This window comes from Terrapene carolina, unplaced genomic scaffold (genome assembly GCF_002925995.2).
Source record: "Terrapene carolina triunguis isolate 2854851 unplaced genomic scaffold, T_m_triunguis-2.0 Scaffold136, whole genome shotgun sequence".
NCBI lineage: Eukaryota > Metazoa > Chordata > Testudines > Emydidae > Terrapene > Terrapene triunguis.
Window position 1 is genome coordinate 7947143 of NW_020664487.1, and position 20082 is coordinate 7967224.

At 41.4% G+C, this 20082-nt stretch overlaps 1 protein-coding gene across 6 annotated transcripts in view; it reads left to right on the top strand.

The window, feature by feature from the left end:
- The window catches only part of INTS10 (integrator complex subunit 10), a 43146-nt gene that overhangs the window by 16725 nt on the left and 6339 nt on the right, over positions 1-20082 (top strand). For 2 of the 6 annotated variants that reach the window (XM_026653313.2, XM_026653317.2), the window contains exons 9-16: positions 1739-1872; positions 2898-3054; positions 4552-4634; positions 9228-9383; positions 10938-11046; positions 11689-11768; positions 12318-12480; positions 14217-14310. In XM_026653313.2, coding sequence (XP_026509098.1) covers positions 1739-1872; positions 2898-3054; positions 4552-4634; positions 9228-9383; positions 10938-11046; positions 11689-11768; positions 12318-12480; positions 14217-14310 — 976 coding nt within the window. Of the gene's footprint in view, positions 1-1738; positions 1873-2888; positions 3055-4551; positions 4635-9227; positions 9384-10937; positions 11047-11688; positions 11769-12317; positions 12481-14216; positions 14311-20082 lie in introns of all 6 variants that reach the window. The other 4 variants (XM_026653314.2, XM_026653318.2, XM_026653312.2 and 1 more) reach the window with 2 other exon arrangements.

A 20082-nucleotide genomic window follows, 5' to 3' on the forward strand; every position in this document is an offset into this window, starting at 1 on the left:
CCTCACTATGCCACAGTTTCCCAGCCTGCAAAATGGGGATAATTCTGCACTGACAATACCAGTGTTGGTGGACTTCACCTCTTGGGTCTGTGTTACTGTGGGTGGGTCTGACAGGAACTCTGTAGTTTGAAGATTCTGCGCCTATTGGATCCAACGGGGGACGTCTTGTGCTGCCCTGATGAATTACCCATGCTTCTACCTTCACATCCTGTCTGAGAAGAGTTGGGGAAGGAACTCCCGAGGGACTGCATTCTGTCCCAACTTGATGCAAGCCTTGGGCACTGTGCTTCACTCTCACATCCTTTCGGGTACCACTGTGTCAGTTCCTGAGCTCAGTAATGTATTTTTGTGACATCTCTTGCTGATTTCTGCTGTGCCATCAAATGCTGGTGGAGTGCAGTGCCATGGGTGTTATCTGCGTCACTGGGGGTTTTTCTCCTTTTTTAGAAAGGAACTGTCTATAGAAACAAAGGAGAGAGCCCACATGTTTCAGCAGGGAGGCACAAGATGCCTCCTGCTGGATGCAACAGTTCTCAACCTCCATCTATGAGAATTCTCACCAGGTGCATGGACTGGGGTGGCATGTATTGAGATGTAGATCTTCAGTGAACAATGATTACTTGTAAGTAATCATCTCTTGCCTATTTCACATGGGGTTGGATGGAGGATTATGAGATGAGCGGGGCAATTCACGTCTCTCATAAGCTCTCGGGCTGTCTGCGGGCTTGGGCAGTAATCAATGCTTTGGTTGATATATTTTCAGGATGTTCATTTTATGTTTGGTGATGCATCGCCTCCTTTCTTGGCAGACAGAGATTTTAAATGGGGTGACAGAGAAATAGATTTCCCATTCCTTCATCCTTCTCTCTGCAAGCATGCAAACCCCTAATACACAGGGTGGGGTTTTTTTTTTTTGGTGGATTAAGGAATGAAACACTTTTGGGGATCCCCTTTTAAAATACTGGCAGCACACTATGGCACATGGAGATAATACTTCCCTATCTCAGCTTTACAGACTAAACTTAAGCACTAAGACCTTAAGTGATTTGCCCAGGATCGAACAGAAAGTTTGTGGCACAGTTAGAAGTAGAAATCAGATCTGGCTCCCATTCCTATCCTTTACCCACAACTAAGCTTCTTTGGAGGTATGGTCATGGGAAGGGGTAGTGGACTTTGGCAGCCAACTAAAAGCTTGATCCTACACATCTGAAGTCAGCAGGAGCCGGCCATAAGCAAGTTACACTACTAAGGAAATCTCATGATAAAACAACTGCATTCCTCTTTTGAGGCTTCATTGGCTGGCAAGGCTCTGCTCCATTTTCCCATAAAGAGTTCTTTGGGAATTTTTCTTTGGTTGTTGCTTTTAGGCTGTTGGCCAAATGGACCAAATGACTGGCATTATTTAATGATTGCTTTTAGTTGAAAGTAAATGATGCTTGGAGACAAAATACTTAAAACTCTTACATATCTTGTGACTGCTCCCTTAGAAGGGGGTTCCAAGATTTTCTGACAGCTTTGAGCAAATCATCGTGACTTCTGGCAGAGGATATGTGACCTCTAAGATAGGGCTCTCTTCAAAGCAAGTTGTATCATTACCAGGGTATTTTAAACATTGACACAATTTGTTGAATTACTTTCAAATTGTTCCGTACAACATGCCTGAATGAAAAAATTTGAAGCAGGCAAACGGTCATTCAGTTCAGTCTAAAGCAAGTTTTAATTTATTTTTTAAATGTAGGGCCAAATGCTCCAAACCAAGTTCCACTGGTTCTCCTTGAAGATGTGTCCGGTGTCTATGGCGATACAGATATTGATCGCAACAAGCACATACATAAAAAGAGGAAACTTGCAGAAGGAAGAGAGAAGACCATGGTAACTCCTTTAGACTATTCAATTCTTAATAGAAATTATACCGCATTTGGAATTTAGAACATTAGGAATTTCTGTTTCTGACCAAAATATGCAAAGAAAGAGACTTTTGGTTAGAAGCAGCAAGAACAAAACAATTTTACTGGCAATACTGTAAGTGCTAGTATCATGATGTGAAAGGAACTGAGCTGAGACTATTACAGGTCTGTCGCATCTTACGCTGGGGTTACGTTCCGCAGTCAGCGCGTAAAGCGAAAATCGCGTATAGTCAAAATTACATTGAGTGTAATGGTGGGCGGAATCACCCGCACTAGAGATATAGTATTAAAATTGTTATTTTTATCTTTTTTTTGTTTTTTGTTTGTTTTTTTGCCGACCGCATAAAGCTGAAATCGCGCATGTTAAATGTGCGTAAGATGCGACAGACCTGTATCTATTTGATTGTGCTATGTTTTCAGGCAGGAATTCCATAGGCAAAGTGCTATTGCATAATAGCTGGCCTGTAATAACAGTTATGTGTGTGCTCTGTCTCTTTCATAGGAGAAAAAATACTATTTTATAGAATTACATTGTTGGTAAAAGTACACATTTTAGAAGAATTACATGTGATTTGCAGTATGCCATGATGGTTTTTGATTGATTGAGAAGGTTTAGCTCTTACTTCAGTAATAAATTATTCTAGTGCAATCTGGATAACAATACCACAATTTGACCAATGTGTAACAGATTGAACTCTTTAGAGATGCAATTTATGATGACATGGCACTCAGGATCTCGATAGCTTATTTTTAGAGTAAAACAACAATTTTTTCCACTATTTTTCATTTCTTTTTGCTAAAGGAGTTAGTAATATTTAATATATAATTAATTCTAAGCATAGAAATAGTGAAAAGTCTATTCTGAAGATATTTGCACTGGGATTGTTTGCTTTGAAGCTTATACGCAATGTTGCAGAAGTTCCATAAGATTCTTTTGAAAAACATTTAATTTAAAGAGAGCGAAATGTTTTGTCTATACTGATCCTTAAGCAGAGTTCGGATGATGAAGACCCTTCTGGGAAGGGGAGAAGTCGTCACATCACAATAAATAAGACCGACCTTGCAAACTCTGTTGAAGTACTAGAGAGCTTTAAACTGGCAAGAGAGAGCTGGGAGCTTCTCTATTCTCTGGACTCACTCGATAAAGGTAAGGATGATTGCAGGCGTTTCTGTGTTTATGCTTCCTTGTTAGAGAAGAATTGTTTGACTGTTAAAATACAGTTCAGGTATTTCTGAAAGTACCCTCTGTTTTGGAAGCCTGGATGGTTTGAGATTGGGAATTGAGATAAGAAGCCTTATCAATTATCTTGGAATTTTGGTTTATTTGTTTTTTAGTTCCTCCATACTTCTGTACTCATTCACTTGCCTTTCCTTGAAAGCAGCTTTTACTAAGGTAGCACATAGGTGGTAATAGAAAAGAAAGAGAAATGGGAGAAATGGTCTGAGTTAAACAGGATGAAGTTTAACAAAGACAAATGCAAAGTGCTCCACTTAGGAAGAAAAAATCAGTTTCACACATACAGAATGGGAAGAGACTGTCTAGGAAGGAGTACGGCAGAAAGGGATCTAGGGGTTATAGTGGACCACAAGCTAAATATAAGTCAACAGTGTGATGCTGTTGCAAAAAAAGCAAACGTGATTCTGGGATGTATTAACAGGTGTGTTGTGAGCAAGACACGAGAAGTCATTCTTCCGCTCTACTCTGCTCTGGTTAGGCCTCAGCTGGAGTATTGTGTCCAGTTCTGGGCACCGCATTTCAAGAAAGATGTGGAGAAATTGGAAAGGGTCCAGAGAAGAGCAACAAGAATGATTAAAGGTCTTGAGAACATGACCTATGAAGGAAGGCTGAAAGAATTGGGTTTGTTTAGTTTGGAAAAGAGAAGACTGAGAGGGGACATGATAGCAGTTTTCAGGTATCTAAAAGGGTGTCATAAGGAGGAGGGAGAAAACTTGTTCACCTTAGCCTCTGAGGATAGAACAAGAAGCAATGGGCTTAAACTGCAGCAAGGGAGGTCTAGGTTGGACATTAGGAAAAAGTTCCTAACTGTCAGGGTGGTTAAACACTGGAATAAATTGCCTAGGGAGGTTGTGGAATCTCCATCTCTGGAGATATTTAAGAGTAGGTTAGATAAATGTCTATCAGGGATGGTCTAGACAGTATTTGGTCCTGCCATGCGGGCAGGGGACTGGACTCGATGACCTCTCGAGGTCCCTTCCAGTCCTAGAATCTATGAAAACATGGTACCGAATGGATACCAAAACCTTAAGTGTGGGGGTGTTGCTAGTAACCTCCTGAAGATTTGCATGTAACAGATAATTTCCCCAGCAATTTGTTTCTTTGAAGATAGTTACTGGGTCTTTTCTGATTATAATGTGTTTTTTATTGATGTCTTATATTTGTTATTTGAAAAAATACTTCATACAAAGAGTACCAGTTAGCCATATTTAGGTATGTTGAATACTTTCGTCCTGAAGAATAGCATGATAAATAGAAAAATGGTGGATTAGAAATTGTCCTATGTTGAAAATGTTTTTGTTCAGTCTTATTATTTTTCAGTTTTATTATTATTAGATGCCTTTTAAACAAAAGTTTTGCAATGCTTCCCCTCCCACCCTTAAGACTACTGTCTGATTGTTTCCACAGAATTCACAAGAATTTGCTTGTCATGGAAGACAGATACCTGGCTTTGGTTACGAATCTTCCTCACAGATATGATCATTTACCAGGTAAATGAAAGAATGAGACTTAGACTTTTACATAGCCCTTCAACCTAATGGATTTGTGTCTTGGCTAGCTGCATCTTTGATCCCTCTTACATTTCTCTCTAGTGCACCCTTTCAGGTTGCAGGCCCTGTTTCTTCACTCCTCTCAAGGTGGAATCCCTCAATTCTCCTACCCACAGAGCAGGTCCCTGGCCTACAAGCACCCCTGTCTGTCAACTGTTTCCTTAGCAGGCCCAGCTGGGTTTGGCACATGCAAGAGACTTCCTTTTGGAAGCTGTGAACAGTAGATACATGCAGTCACTCTGAGCACCACCTTCTTCTTCTTCTTCTCCCTCCTCCCCCCAAGTCTTTATTTATCCATAGGACATAGCAATCAGAATAAAAAAGGGTTAAAGCAGTGGTCCCCAACCTTTCCGTGTGGTGGGCGCCGGACGACTGGCCGCTGAGGAGCCTGCCCGCTGGACAAGCAGCCACCGAAATGCCACCAAGAAGCAGCAACGCCAAGAAGCGTTGCTGCCGAAATGCCACCGAGAAGCAGCGTCACCGCCGAAAATCAGCGGCATTTCAGCGGCACCGCTTCTTGACGTTCCTGCTTCTCGGCGGCATTTCGGCGGCTGCTTGTCCGGCGGCCAGTAGGTGGGTGCACATAGATTCCCTGGCGGGCGCCATGGCACCCGCAGGCACTGTGTTGGGGACCACTGGGTTAAAGCAACAAAAGGCTTACATGCATATATCTGACCTAATAATAAATAAAAATAATACTTACCTCTTATAAAGCACCTTTCATTAGTAGATCCCAAAGAACTTTGTAGAGGTCAATATCATTATCCCCATTTTTCAGTTGGGGAAACTGAGGCCCAGAAGGGTGACGTGACTTGCCCCAGGTTACCCAGCAGACTAGTAGTAGAGCAGGGAATAGAACCCAGGTCTCATGAGTCCTAGTCCAGTGCTGTATTCGCTATGCTACACTTGAAGAAGGCCCTTGCATCTCAGGTATCTCTTTCTCTGGGGACTGGGGTTTTATCTTCTTCCCTGCTGACACTGCTCCACCCTTGAGCTCAGGGCCTCAGGTTTTTATCTACTTAACAGTGCTTTGTTCCATGTTCCCATCTGAAGCCCCTCCCTCCCAAATCAGCTGTTGTGTCCAGGTTGGTCAAAGACAAAACTTCAAAGGCATTAACACCTATTTTGTCAGTTAAGTACTGGTGGTTGGGTTTTCGAAAGCCATTGCCTGCCTTCCTGCAGAGGGATGTGAGGGGAACACCTGCAGGAAAGAACCTTTGAATCATCTAACCAACAGCATAACAATGATCAAACAGGAACACGTAATAGTCATAAAAATAATAGCCATAACACCCACAATTTTCTTAATTTACTTGTATTTTGAATGCAAAATTTCAGAATGTTTCAAACCAACCTATCCGGTGTTTTCCCTTACTTATCTGATTTTTCGGTTGACTGAGGCCTTGTTGACTCTAGAAATTTTTTCCTAACATACCTATAGCGGTATAATTATACCAGCAAACTCTTCTAGTGTAGATGCAGTTTATACTGGCATAAAAACACTTCTGCATAGCTTACTCCAGTTCCCCAAGATACATAAGCTATACTGGCAAAAACACTTTTATATCAGTATAAGTGCATCTATTCCTTGACTTATGCTGGCATAGCTATATTACTTTAAAAAAAAAAAATCACACTCCTAACCAACATAGATATGCCAGTGTAAGTTTTAAATGTAGACTAGGCCTTAGTGACACAGTGCATTTTGCTGCTCTCTTGCTGTTAGGAATGGTTTTCTTGGAGCAATTTTTTAATTTTCTCTTTGCAATCTCAATGTAAATAAGCATATAACAAAAGTCACCTAGTAGTTTCATATGCTTTGGTCATTCCTGCTATTTTAAATGGAAAATTACAATATTTTTTTAAAAAGAGAGATTAAGAGCATCCTGACAAAGTAGTTCTTGGTCTTTCCCTGTACCCAGGTTTCCCTTAAGACTGCTTAGAGTGGGCCTTGAGTGATGAGGTTAAACTTGACTGAGGTTTGCTAAAAAAAATACAGCCGAGTCCTCTGCTTGGAAGGGCACATAGATAAGAGAGCTGACTCCTTGCTTGGTACTGTGCTACTTATAGAGTTGTAGGACTGGAAGGGACCTCAAGAGGTCATCTAGTCAATCCCCTGCACAAAGCAGGACTGAGTATTATCTACTTCCATCTCACTGCAAAGTTTTACAGTGTGCTGGAGGCTTGTTAAGAATGGGATTCCCATAAAATCTTATCCATAATCCTTTGGGCAAGGTAAACGTCTTGAAATACATTAGTTTAGCTTTTGGCATGGTGTCATTGGTAATGCTTCCTACTGGCCCTGCAAGACTGCCCCTGCTGGGTGGCTGTCCCCACAGAAGGTAGAGGTCCCATGACTCATTCCTAATAGTTCACAAGCTAGCTCCCTTGTATCTTGGCTGACATTCTAATGCCCACGACACGGTGAGTTGGCATGGCAGGCACAAGGACTGCCATCAGTGTGTTAGTGATATGCTTTGTAAAGTGTTTGGGGTTACCTAGAATGTGAAATGTGCTCGTATAAAGTCAAAATGTCCAGTGCACCCAGGTCAGGCTGGCTGGCTGTTCTGAATTACCATCAGCAGGTGAAGACAAAGTGAATACAATGTGTAATAATGCCTTAGAAGAGGGTCAGTGTACTGAGCAATCTAGTTCTCCCTTTCATTTCCCATATTCAGGTGCTGTGGTAATCAGCATGTCTCCTTAGGTGAAAACTGCTCTGTGTGAGAGCTTTATAGCTAGTTTTCCCTTTGAGTTTTGGTTTTTACCCTCTTCTCACTATTTTTTTTTTTTTTAAATTGGAAGGTTTTTAATAATTCGTCTTCTCTAAACAGAAATGTTTCTTGCTCCATCCAGAGCATGACTTATTGATGGCTTGTTGTTTCCTACCATTGGCAGAGTCAGCAGTTGCCCAGAATTTATGGCCCCTAATCCCAAGTCTCCAATATCTCTTACCAAGTGAGAGGTTGTAGCTTTGGCTAAGAGGATTTCACAGAGTCTACCCACCTTTCCCTCTTCCCCCATCCCTGTAGACACCCATTGATTGTGGATAAATTCAGAGTTTGTGGCCCCAGATGATGCTCCTATATGCTAGGAACTGGCAGTTTCCCCAGGTCTTGCACAGGAGTTACTGGTTCTGGAAATGGTCAGATCCACCGAGGAAGCCTCATTTTGTTAAGCGCACAAGCTGCCATCTTTCTTGACTGCTGAACAAAGGTTAATGTGCCAAATCTATATGCCATCAGATACAGCCATGTGGTCAGACAGTGTGTTTCAGTCTTGATAGGTGAGATGCACTGAGGGCACTTGTGGGCCCTCTTGGTCCTGGCCTGGAATTCTTCCAGACTGGAGTCCATGAATACCTGCCTAGAAATAGCCCTTTGGGTCTTGTTGCATAAATATTCCCGGCAGCTCTGACTTCTTGGTCTACTGGTCACCTCAACGTAGGTGTGAATGGGGGACTAAATGACTAATATATTGGGGTACCCACTGGATTTGAGAGCTTAAAAACGGCAATTTAGGTATAAATATAATTTTTGTATAAAAATGAAGATTGAATAACCCCTTTTAGATTTAAAGCAAGGAGAGCTGGTCTCTGCTACAGCGCTGCAGCAATCAATGCAGCAGGGATCGATTTAGTGGATCTAGTGAAGACCCACTAAATCGACGGCAGAGTGCTCTCCGGTGGACTGCGGTACTCCAGCTCTCCGAGAAGAGTAAAGGAAGCTGACCGTTATTCACGCAGGTGGAGTAGTATAACTTAGGTTGACTTACCTCGGTAGTGAAGACAAGCCCAGACTCTTGCCCACTCTTACAGTATAGTGTTTGTTCGGTAAATCATTCTGTTCTTCAGGCAGTATGCCATAAAAAAGGCTGTTTTGAATTTTTAAAGAACTTAAAATCTGTCCTTCCACTACAGACAGTTGTATGTCTAATTAGCAATTAAGAGAGAATCTTCCAATCAAGCAGGTACAAAAACTGTGTATGCAAGAAGATAGGGAGAGAAAGAGTCAAGTAAGGTTTTCTTTGATCATCTAGAATTGTTTTACCAATAATGAAATAAATAGCAATTTAGCTTAATCAGTTTTGGGCAACATATACCATGAAAACTGCAGACACATGCAATGCTTGACTCTTGCAGATCCATTCCAATATAGTGAACAGACTTTTTCAGTGGACTAAAATGGCTCCAAAATAAATGATTAGTTAGCCCTTGAGACCATGTTTGTAAATTCAAATTTTAATTTGAAACAAATCTAATTAAAAATCTAATTTAAATACATATAAAGAGAATAATTGTTTTTATTTTTTTTTTCAAAATTAGGCCTATATCTTCCCTTGTCACAAGCTCACAAATGTACCATTCAAACCCCTCTCTTACCGTGTCATAGCTTAATTAGCGTGACATTGTGAAATCTTCACTACTTGGATAACCTTGGCTTTGGAGACTTTCTAAGGTAGGATTGTCTCCTTTATTTCTTTATGAATTGTGTGTGAGAAGTTCTAATGCTCTTTTAAATTATTTTTTATAAGGGTCAGTATAAAAAAGCAGTTACCAGCCTACATCACGTAGCAGCTCTCCAGGGATCTCATTCTCAGCAGCAGCTCACAGGACAAGGATCCCTACTAGAGAATCAGAGAGCACTTATCCAGTTAGCTACTTGCCACTTCGCCCTTGGAGAATACAGAGTAAGTACAGCCTACCGGCCTCGCTTCTCCAGGCCTTCCCTTCCATCTGCCAGTCCTCCCTGGGGGCCCCAAGCTAGCCTGTTTCCAGCAGGAGATCAGACATGCCACCTGACGCCAGGAGGGCACTGCATCTCTGCCCACGCCCCCTGAATGCGTGACAGAGCAGCCAAATGTGTATCATGTGAAATGCGTTCTATTTGGCAGCTGTGAGTTTGAATTTGAGTTATTTGTTAGATTAACCTTAATTTTGAATTACCTTCCTTTTTTAACAGTACGTTTGATAATTGCAGCCTTTGTCTCCAGATTCTTACTTTTATTGTTGACATATATGCTTCACCTTAGCTTCACCTTAGTTTTTAGTGCTGACCATATGGAGGTGATTAAGAGTATGCTGGGGCGGGGGGGAATGTCTGGGTGGTGGTGAAGGGGTTATTGGAAACATAATCTTACTTTTTGGAATATGTTCATAGAAAAGAGTTGCCACCTGACAACTCAGCAGACTTGGAGAATCATATTATCTGGCGTGACCTCTTAATGCAATTTAGCTTTGGAATATGTGTTTTATACCTTGTTGTTATTATTACTACAGTAGTGCATAGAGGTCACAGCCAACATGGGGCCCAGGGCGCTATGCGGGGTACAAATGCAGTATTATTCCACGTCCCAAAAATTTAGGCTTTGTCTACACTGGCACTTTGTCGGCAAAACTTTTGTCGTCCAGGGGTGTTTAAAAAACAAACACACACATATACACACCCCTGAAGGACAAAAGTTTTACGGATGAAAAGCGCCAGCATGAACAGCGCTTTGTCGGCAGGAGTGCTCTCCTGACAACAAAGCCGCTGCCGCTCGTGGGGGGGTGGGCGTTGTCGGCAGGAGAGCTCTCTGAAGCGACTTGCCCAGGGTCATATGGCAGGTCAGTGGTGAAGCGGAGAATAAAATCTAGGTCACCTGAGTCCCATCCTACGCTCTCTCCACTGGCCCATGTTTCCTCCCCTACAGATAACTTTCATTTGAAATCCTTAGGTGTCTTTAAAATTGATTTATCTGATTATATATCCCTCTTGTACACTTTTATTTCTTAATAAATTAGGAGTAGGGTTTACAGCATTTCTGCAGTGCTATCAGATTGCAGTTTTGACTTTTGGGGAATAATTTCTCTAAACAGGGACCGAAAAAGCCTTATTTTTATTAAAAACTTCCAGAAACAGTGAAAACAATTTGAACTCTAAAAGTAAATTCATTTTAAATTACCAATGGACTATTCTTGCACTGCTGAAAGAAAAAACACTGTGAAAGAACTAAGCATCCACTGTTAAAGGGGGTAATTTCATCAATTCATATTACATCCTTTTCCCTTTGTCCAGACAAATTAGATTACTTTGCCCACTAGTCCATTATAGATTGTAAATTCTATTAGATAGAGATCTTCGAGTTCCCATTTCTGCTGCCTACTGCAAGAGTTCTGATTCATTGTTCTGTTACTGATAAATCTGGATTTCATTTTAAATTTAGAATCTCGGGATTATTCATCTTTTATATTTTCTCTTGTAGTTGACATGTGAAAAAGTACTTGACCTCATGTGCTACATGGTACTTCCCATACAAGAAGGGGGTAAAACACAAGAGGAGCAGCCTAAAGTGAAGTCTAAATTCAGGAAAGGTATGGGGATTTTTTGGGTTTCACTTCTGAACAGCTGTCTAGAGATACCTTTGGGTGGGGGAGGAATTGTGAGATTCCCAGTGACATAGATTGTAGTAAAATCCTTATACCCTCTGCTCTGGAAAATGTTGCAATATATATATTGTATGTCAGTTTCAGTCATTTATATGTGTACTAAGTTTCAGAGTTTTCCTTATGTTGCATTGTAGCGTGAAATCTCTGATGTCAACAGGAGAACATTGGTTTCACCCTGAGCCAGTATTGCCAGGACAAACCTGATTACAAAATACTCTAAGCATTTCACCCAGCTTAGTTTTAGGACACACTTGTCTATATCCTAAAGAAAAGAAACTGTACATTGTTACCGTGGAAAGAGATGGTATTCCTTATCCTTCTTTGTGTCTTGTAAATGCCTTGTCATCAACATCACTTTACTATGTAGCAGAATACACAATCATAGCACAAGAAAGAAGAAAAGAAGATGGGCTTTTTAATATTATTTTACATTTTAAATCATTCTGATTGAGGCATGGGATTAGGTAATTGCAGGTTTGTGCCTCCTGTTTCCCATTCTGACTTTTTAATCAAAATGATAGGATTATGTGACATGCATAATTATGTAATATAATTTCTCTATTACAGGTTCTGATCTAAAACTTTGGCCATGTACCAGTAAAGCTATTATGCCATATTGCCTCCATTTATTGTTGGCTTGTTTTAAGGTAAGTTATTGTCAAAGCTCCATATTCTATGCGCATCTTAGATCTAAATTATGCTGCACTGTTCCTGCAATGATGTGGCACTACTCCCTCCTTGTCCACATCTAGTACGGTGCCTTGGTAACAGTATCTTTTGTGCTACTCATTTGGCAGTCAGAATGGATAGAGGTTTTGGCAGCTGGGTGGGGGACCACTGAGGCTTTTTGTATCCAGGAAAACATGACGTGTGGTTTGTTAGTACCAGGGGACAGTTTGTGCACTTTGTATTGGGAGGGAACGAATATCCTCTTTCCCTCTCCCTATTTGGCATGGGCAGAAGTGACTAACTTAGGAGGAGAGGTTGAATCCCCATTTCCCCATGTTAGCAACCCTCAACAACAACTAGCTGCCCTCTCACTCATCCCAGGATCTTGCCGTACTTCAGCAACTATTAATAAGCGCGTAGTCTCTGCCACCACTGTTAGTTTTGGACACTAGGTGTAGTAATCTGTTGTGATGTCACTGATTCATACAGTGTGAATCTTTTTTTTTTTTTTTTTATAATATATATAGCTGAGAGCTTTCACAGATAACAGGGATGATATGGCTTTGGGTCATGTGATCGTTTTGCTTCAGCATGAATGGCCAAGGGGGGAGAACTTGTTCCTGAAAGCCATCAACAAAATCTGTCAGCAGGGAAACTTCCAGTATGAGAATTTTTTCAACTATGTTACAAGTATCCTTTTTCCTATTAAAAACTATCAGTGCAGCAAAAAACAATGCAGAGTCCTCTTTGTCATCTAAAACCATCCATTAGGTTGTAGGAAATAGTCACTTAGGAAAATATTTATCTGCTTTTCCAAGAGACCAAATTCTGCATTTAATTATGTGCCATACAAACCTTTTGTAATCTATGGGAATGCATGAAGTGTAAATCAGAGTAGAATTGGCTATAAAATGGATGTGTGATTGCTGCTGGTACCTGGAAAATATACATCCCTACATTGCTGTCACTCCTCAGTTTTATAAAATGGCAGTTGCTTGTGCTATTACAAATAAGTCTCTCAGCACTTCCATTACAATCAGGAGTTACGCTGGGCCATTATGCTGGAGTTTTTCAGCTGTGCTCCTGGGTGGGAGCAGCAAAGTGAAAAGTATGTGGTATCCATGCTTCAGAGATCCAAAATCTTGTCACTTTCACTTTGCAGCTGTTTGGGTCGTATTTTCAGAATTAGGTGTATGCACGTTCATACAAAATATGTCTGATTTATGCACACAAATGTCAAATGCATATATGGTCAGCTAAGTGTATAACTAGACTGGTATCTAATTGCAATAATTATTAAATGAGGTGGGTCTAACTACAGTTGTGGACCCCCTAACTAAAATTCTGTTCTTGTGAGCAGCAACTGTGGGAGATGTTAAGGGAACAAATTAGGGGCAGTGGTTTTCAGCCTCTGGTCTGTGGTCTAAGATTTCTAAATGGGTCATCACCTCCATCTGAAATTTTTTAGGGGTCCACAAATAAAAAAAGCTTGAAAACCACTGAATTAGAACATAGGAATTGAGAAGGAAGAAAAGGTAAATATGAAGAAGAAAAGAGACGAAAAAAACAAGAGAATGAGGGGAGGGGAAAAAGCTAAGACGATGGTTGTAAAAGGGCTAGTATGCACCAATACAATGTAGTGTCACTTCCTCCTCAATCCTAGTCTGACTACATTTACTTTGATGCCATGTTGCACAGAAAAAAAGAGAGCTTTTCTGTCTACTTGCACATATGTGATGATCCTGACTTGTGTGGGTGAACTGTACCTCAAAAATATCTGTACAATATTTGGAGGACTTTAGTAACATGGTAAGTGTGTTACCCTTACTTGAGAACCACTGGTTTATGCATGTCCCTGGGGGTACGCAGAGGTCTTCCAGGGGGTACATCAACTCATCTATATTTGCCTAGGTTTACAACAGGCAACGTAAAAAGTACTAGCGATGTCAGTACAAACTAAAATTTCATACAAACAATGACTTGTTTATACTGCTCTACATACTATACACTGAAATGTAAGTACAATATTTATATTCCAGTTGATTTATTTTATAATTATATGGTAAAAATGAGGAAGTAAGCAGTTTTTCAGGAATAGTGTGCAATGTCACTTTTGTATTTTTATGTCTGATTTTGTAAACAAGTAGTTTTTAAGTGAGGTGTAACTTGGGGGTACACAAGACAAATCAGACTCCTGAACGGGGTACAGTAGTCTGGAAAGGTTGAGAACCACTGTGTTAAACTACCAGTGTTTTGTTTGTATATCAAAGAACCGTGTGTTACAGATAACTTTGTCTTATCTCTGGCTGGTCTTTCAGCAGGTATAGTGTTGGTTCAATCTTCATTTTTTTTTGGTGAGATTGCTTTATGAAGATCTGTGTTTTATCATTTTTTTCCCCCTATGAAGTCCTGAACCTTTTCTACAGATATTGATATGCTGGAAGAATTTGCCTATTTAAGAACACAAGAAGGAGGGAAGATTCATCTGGAGTTGCTGCCAAATCAAGGAATGTTAATCAAGTAAGGGGAAAAAATATTTGTTGTCTATTTGAAATGATCTGAAATGCATTCTGGGTTGTCTGTTTGATTTATATGAGCCTATGGCTAGTATGCTTGTGATACAGTATTTCTAACATTTAGGAGGTCAAGCAAGACCATGGGTTTGTGTCTCTTCCACCAAATTCAGGGCTTTTTGGTGCACTTCAACTTTAAGCTTGTCTAACTGCATTTTTTGAATTGTGTTGCACTGGAATAACTGGTATTGACGGGGTACTGTATTACTTTTTCATTCTGAAACTGGCATAGTAACGGTATTCTTAACTATTTAGGCATTAGGTAGAACATGTTAAGAACTATAATTGCAATTATTAAGAGGAAGCTCCCTTTTATACAGTTATGAAAGCTCGCATGGAGCTATGTATGAATTACACTTGGAGTAAATTTAATTAAACCTCTGCCTGGAGCCAATGGGTTTTCATCTCATCTGAGCTCACAAGCTAAGCAGAATCAGGCTTGCTTATTACAAGGTGCTGCAGGAAATCATTTTGGTAAGTCAGTAGGAAGCAGACTTCCCTTTGAGTCAGACTAGACCAGTGCCGTCAGCAAGGTCTTGGAGGTAAAAGTGCCTTTGAAGATCTAGAAAATTGGTCATAAAGAGCCACTGGCATTTTTTACAAATGTTGAGGTGTTAAACCTTGTATCCTGCCCAAGTTCCAATGTTTTTAACAATATTCTAGCTACTAATATTCCCACTACTTATGGGCTAAGGTTTTCAAAAACAGGAGCTTAAGAATCTAACTGTAAGTCCATATTTCGGTTCCTCAGTACGTCTGGCCTGACCTTCGAAAGTGCTGTACATCCACTAGCTCCCATTGAAGTCATTGAAGCTGTGGGTGCTTAGGAACTTACAAAAACTCTGACCAAACTCTCTCTGTGTATGCACAATGTGCCCAGCTATTTGATGGTGTCATCATCAGCCAGGTGGAGAACCGGTAGCCTGCTGTCAAAATAAGTCAGTGGGCACTCGTCAAGGATATAGCGACATAGTCTGAAGTTGACCCAGCTGCATCGCAGGTCATTATAAAAAAAAAAAAAGCCAAACTATTTAAAGAGATTTAGGTGGTTAAATAAGCACTTAGGATCCTAACTTTATGCTTCAGATTTTGCAAACCTTGGCCCTGACATTTTTCACTCCTCTTCCTAAACTATTATGTAATAAGTTTATTATTGAACAGTATATCTGTGGTGCTGATCCTCCTGGTCATGGTTATAAAGCTAATCAAAAGTAATGACCTTTATGATGCTGACAGTCTGGAGAGCAGTGCCAAACATGGTACTATTAAGTGAGAGACCATCCTGCTTTACAGATATATAGAGAATTAGAAAATGTAACACTGCAGACCTAGGCTACATGGGAACTTCCTGAGCATTGCTTCATGTTAATTACAACAGTTTAATAGCATTTTGTTGTACCTTCTTCTTTTCTTATTGGGTAACCATTATGCTCAGTGTTCTAACTGCACCAGCCAGGAAATAGGAGACCAGCATTGTCTGTTGCAAGAGATAGAATCTTCCTAGTTGGCCTCCTGTATCATGGAAGCAAACAGGTACAGATGCCCAATTCCCGTTGCCCCACTAATCCTTCCTATTTCTGGATCCTGACCACTCCCCACTCTGATATGTTTGGGCTGCACCTTTCTTCCAGGAGGCAGAGGCTACAGAATTTTGCCACATCCCCAGCAGTTCTGTGCAAGATTGTTTGCCCCCAGCCAGCAGAACAGAACATCAGCTCAGCTTTCCTGTCGTACCCTTGTAGAGCTTGGCAGTAATCCAGGCAGTAGTAAGTGGTTCCCTTCATCTGACTCAGTGGTTTCAAGAAAAGTCTCTACGGAAGCTCTGCATCTTTGGTTCTTGGCAATTTTGGCAGTAAGGTGACCTCTTCCATAAAAGGACATCAAGTCATACTTGTGCTTAACGAGACTTCTGTGATGTTTTGCAGCAACAACCCAGACAGATCAGTTGCTCCCAATGAGCTCTTTCCTCAGTATTGAATGGGCTTATGGGCCCAGCACTGCAATACGGGAGAAATATCCCAAAAGCTACTTTCTTACAAGCTGGCAGTTTTAGTTGGTGTGACTTGGTTAATTGTTTCTTTGCCTTACATTGAGTTTTCCCTAGATGCTGCAGTCTAGCCTACCCTCAGAATTGGTTCCCAAAGGGAATCCAGAGTTCCACCTTTTCTACCAGCATTTTGCCCAGCACCTTCCACTTCCCTTCTGAGGAAATTATATTCCTCCTTGTCATGGGCTTGCCTGAGCCAATGGAGCATCTCAAACTTACTTTGTCTTACAGAAGTCCCGTTCATACTCCGTTTAGGATGATCTTCCTGGGCCCGGCAATCCACAAAGTAAACAAAACAGTTTCCTTGATTGACAAAAGGTGCAGTCAGTCAGGTGCTGACCAGGTTAAAATGAGATTCTTCTCCTGTCCCAGCTTCACCCAGAACTGGCCCCTGGAAGAAGCCAACCACGGTGTACCAAGCATTTGCTGCTCCTTGCTGTGCCCTGCAGCTGATGGTGGGTGGCCTTTCTAGGCAGCTCCTGGAGGACTAAACGCTATGCTCTCCCCCCCCCCCCCCAAATGACACATTGGGGTGCCCCAATGTGGTGGGGTCTCCAGCAGGGAGCAGAAAATGTCTGGTACACCCTGTGTCTCTCCTCCTGAGCCCAGGAATTCAGGGAAACAGGCTACTGTTTATGTACTTCAAAGGCTGCAATGAGGGCAGGGTAACTTGGAAGACCTTGCTGGCCATAAAGATAAAGGATTATAGCCGGTGGGTTTATAATTTAGGTTGGTAAAATTCGTATGTTGTTTGTCACATTCCACTCCAGCCCATAGAGGAGACGAGATGGGGTAGGGGTGCTGAGGCGTATACCTCTTTCATCTGTGATGCAGCCCCCTGGTGGGTTTTACATACATTCCTTTATCTCTGTCACTGGATTATCTGCAGTAACATCTGAGTTCAACCATTCAGTTGAATGGAGCTTCAAGCTCCACTGTAGGTAAACCCTCCTTCAGAGTTATACTGTTTGCTACGTCCACTGAGCCTAATGGTGACCTGGTAGGATAGGAGAAAATGAGACTGTATAACCAGGAAAGAATTACTAACTTTAGGCTTCTATTTTTCAAAATCTTGTCCTAAGAATAATACAATATAAATGACAGTTAATTGCCTAGCAGGTGGTTTTGTCACCTTGACTTGAAAGTTGATTTGTTTTTTCTTTACTCCTCAAACATATTTCTGAGTAAAATCTCATTCCTAGTGTAAACTAAAATGGATCTTAGTTATAACTTTATTCGGATTTCTACACCTAGCTCTAGAGTTTATCCAAACATTCCATCTTGATCTTGTGGTTTTTATATTTCACTTACCAAATTTGAAAGAACGAATTATAAGATCCTCAGAGTTTTCTTTTATTGTATTGCCATTCACTAGTCAGTATCTTAATACTCTCAAACTGTCACAAGCCAGGGAAATACTTCTAATTTAATATCGGATAGCAAGAATCAAGTTTCTAAATCTGGAATATCTCACAATTTAACAGGTTTTTGATTGGGTATATCAGCTGTCATTTGCCATCCAATATTAAAAACTAACAAGGTCCCTCTTGTTAAAGTATCTCACTTTCATGGTGGTACTTCGCAATTTGGTAGAAATACAGGCATGTATAGAAATCATTACTATTTGTGTTTAAAAAATATTATGTAGACACACAACCACAGTTGCAGTCTTCTGATGATGTACCTTTAGGCAGCCAGATTGCAAAATTTGGTATGCCCTTTAATGTATATTACTTTGTGCATGCATTTAGCCCTGATTATGGCTCTTGTAAGCAGCAGTGAAGTAACTGGCGAAGAGAACCAGTTTCCAGTCCTGCCCCGCACAAAAGACTGGACCAGATTTTCAGCAGTGCTCAGCACCCAGCAGCTCCCATTGTCCTGATGTAATTTCTCACTGTTCTCAACGTCCCCTTTAAAATCTGGCCCCAGTTGTGGGTACTGAGCACTTTTGAAACTCTGTCCCACTAGTTTAACTAATCTTTGTGAACCAGTTATTTCAGGCCACGGTGGGCTAATTTTGCTGCTACTCAGTAAAAAAGTAAACACCCCCCGCTTCTCCCCCTCTCTTCCTTTGAATTATTTGATTGACTTTTTGCCTAGCTCTCCATCCCCCTGCATTAGTAAATGATAGATATTGGCCAGAACGTTCACACTTGCAAGCCTGACGATAGGCACCTATGTCCATATTTAGGCACCTAATATTGAGTGGCCTGGTTTTCAAAGGTGCTGAGTAACTTCAGCTCCTAGTAATGCTAAGGCAGATGATGGATGCCCAACGTTGCTGCAAATCAACCCATTTACTTAGGTGCCTGAATGTGGATTTGGGTGCCATTTTCAGGTACTCAAGTTGGAAAATTTTGACCACTATCTCTAAACCAAATTTCTCAAGTCTGGTCAGGTGGGATAGTGAATTTGCTTTTGGTAGCCATCTTGAGCTTTGGATTCTCTGCTGTAGATCACACACATGCTATGGACATGTGACCTGTCAGAGAGGGTATGAACTACCTTTCATCTAGAACAGCCTGGGGTAGTTGGTCCATAGCCCAGATGACCAAGACTTTACAAGAGACTGCCCCACACCCCAGGTCAGAGTGTTTTCTTGGTGTGTGAGCCCATATCACAAGGGAGAAGGTTTAAAAATGTCTAATGAAGAAATGACTATTTGCCATTCCATGTGAAATTCATGGGGCTGGCGTTTGGGCACTGACATTAGCATCATGAGCTGCTGTGCCAATCTCTAATACCTTGGTTTTCTATTTTAATTTGGAATGACGAATGAAAGGCGATCCATGTACTAACTGCAAGATCCTTACGTAACACATTAATGCTGTAATGTACAGAACTTCACTGTTCACAAGACGGCCATCTGGCTTGGGCTCAGCACGAGTTCCCTTAGGTCAAAGTTGTAAACCGCTGGACTCAGCTGAGGTGTTTCTTGCCACCGCTACTAAGGTACTTGGCTGCCTGCTGTGCTCCTGTAATTAATTCCTTTCTGACTGCAGTCAGTGAAAAACTCTTGGGGACAGTGACATTTCTTTGCAATGTGTCTCTGGATGGCTTCTGCCTCTCACAATATCCTTTGTCCTGGTGTATATTTTGACTGTCACTGAGGCACAGACGTGCAATGGTGTCCAGGTTGATGTCCCCAGGGCTCATGCCACCTTCACCTGCTCTCCTTCAAGCATCTTTTGGAGGCCCCTCTGCATTGTTATCACTCCCAGGGCATGGAGGTCACTTTCTGCAACACCTTTATTCTCCTGTCTTTTCTCTGACAGTCTGCCCTTCTCCCAGGAGCACCGAGGCAGAACCAATAGGCTGCAGGCAGGGGCTAGGACCATCCTTTCTGGAATTCTCCAGCGTTTTCTGCCTCCGCCCCTTATGCAGACAGCAAACTATGGGCTCCCCATCCTGCTTCCTCCTTATGGACCTTCATTTATCTGCCCACAGGCTGTTGCCCTTTGTGGAGCTTTATGCCATGTTGCTCCTTATCCACCAGAGCATCTCTTGACATCAAGCTTGGGTATTGTAACTATTGCTTGATACATTAAGTTTCTTGCTCAGCACTATTCTGGATATTTTTGCTCCTTCCCATGTCTTTCAGGTGGCAAAACAAACCAGTAACTTAAAATATTGTTATGAGTGTGGTCATACTGTGTCTCTCTCAGACATGCA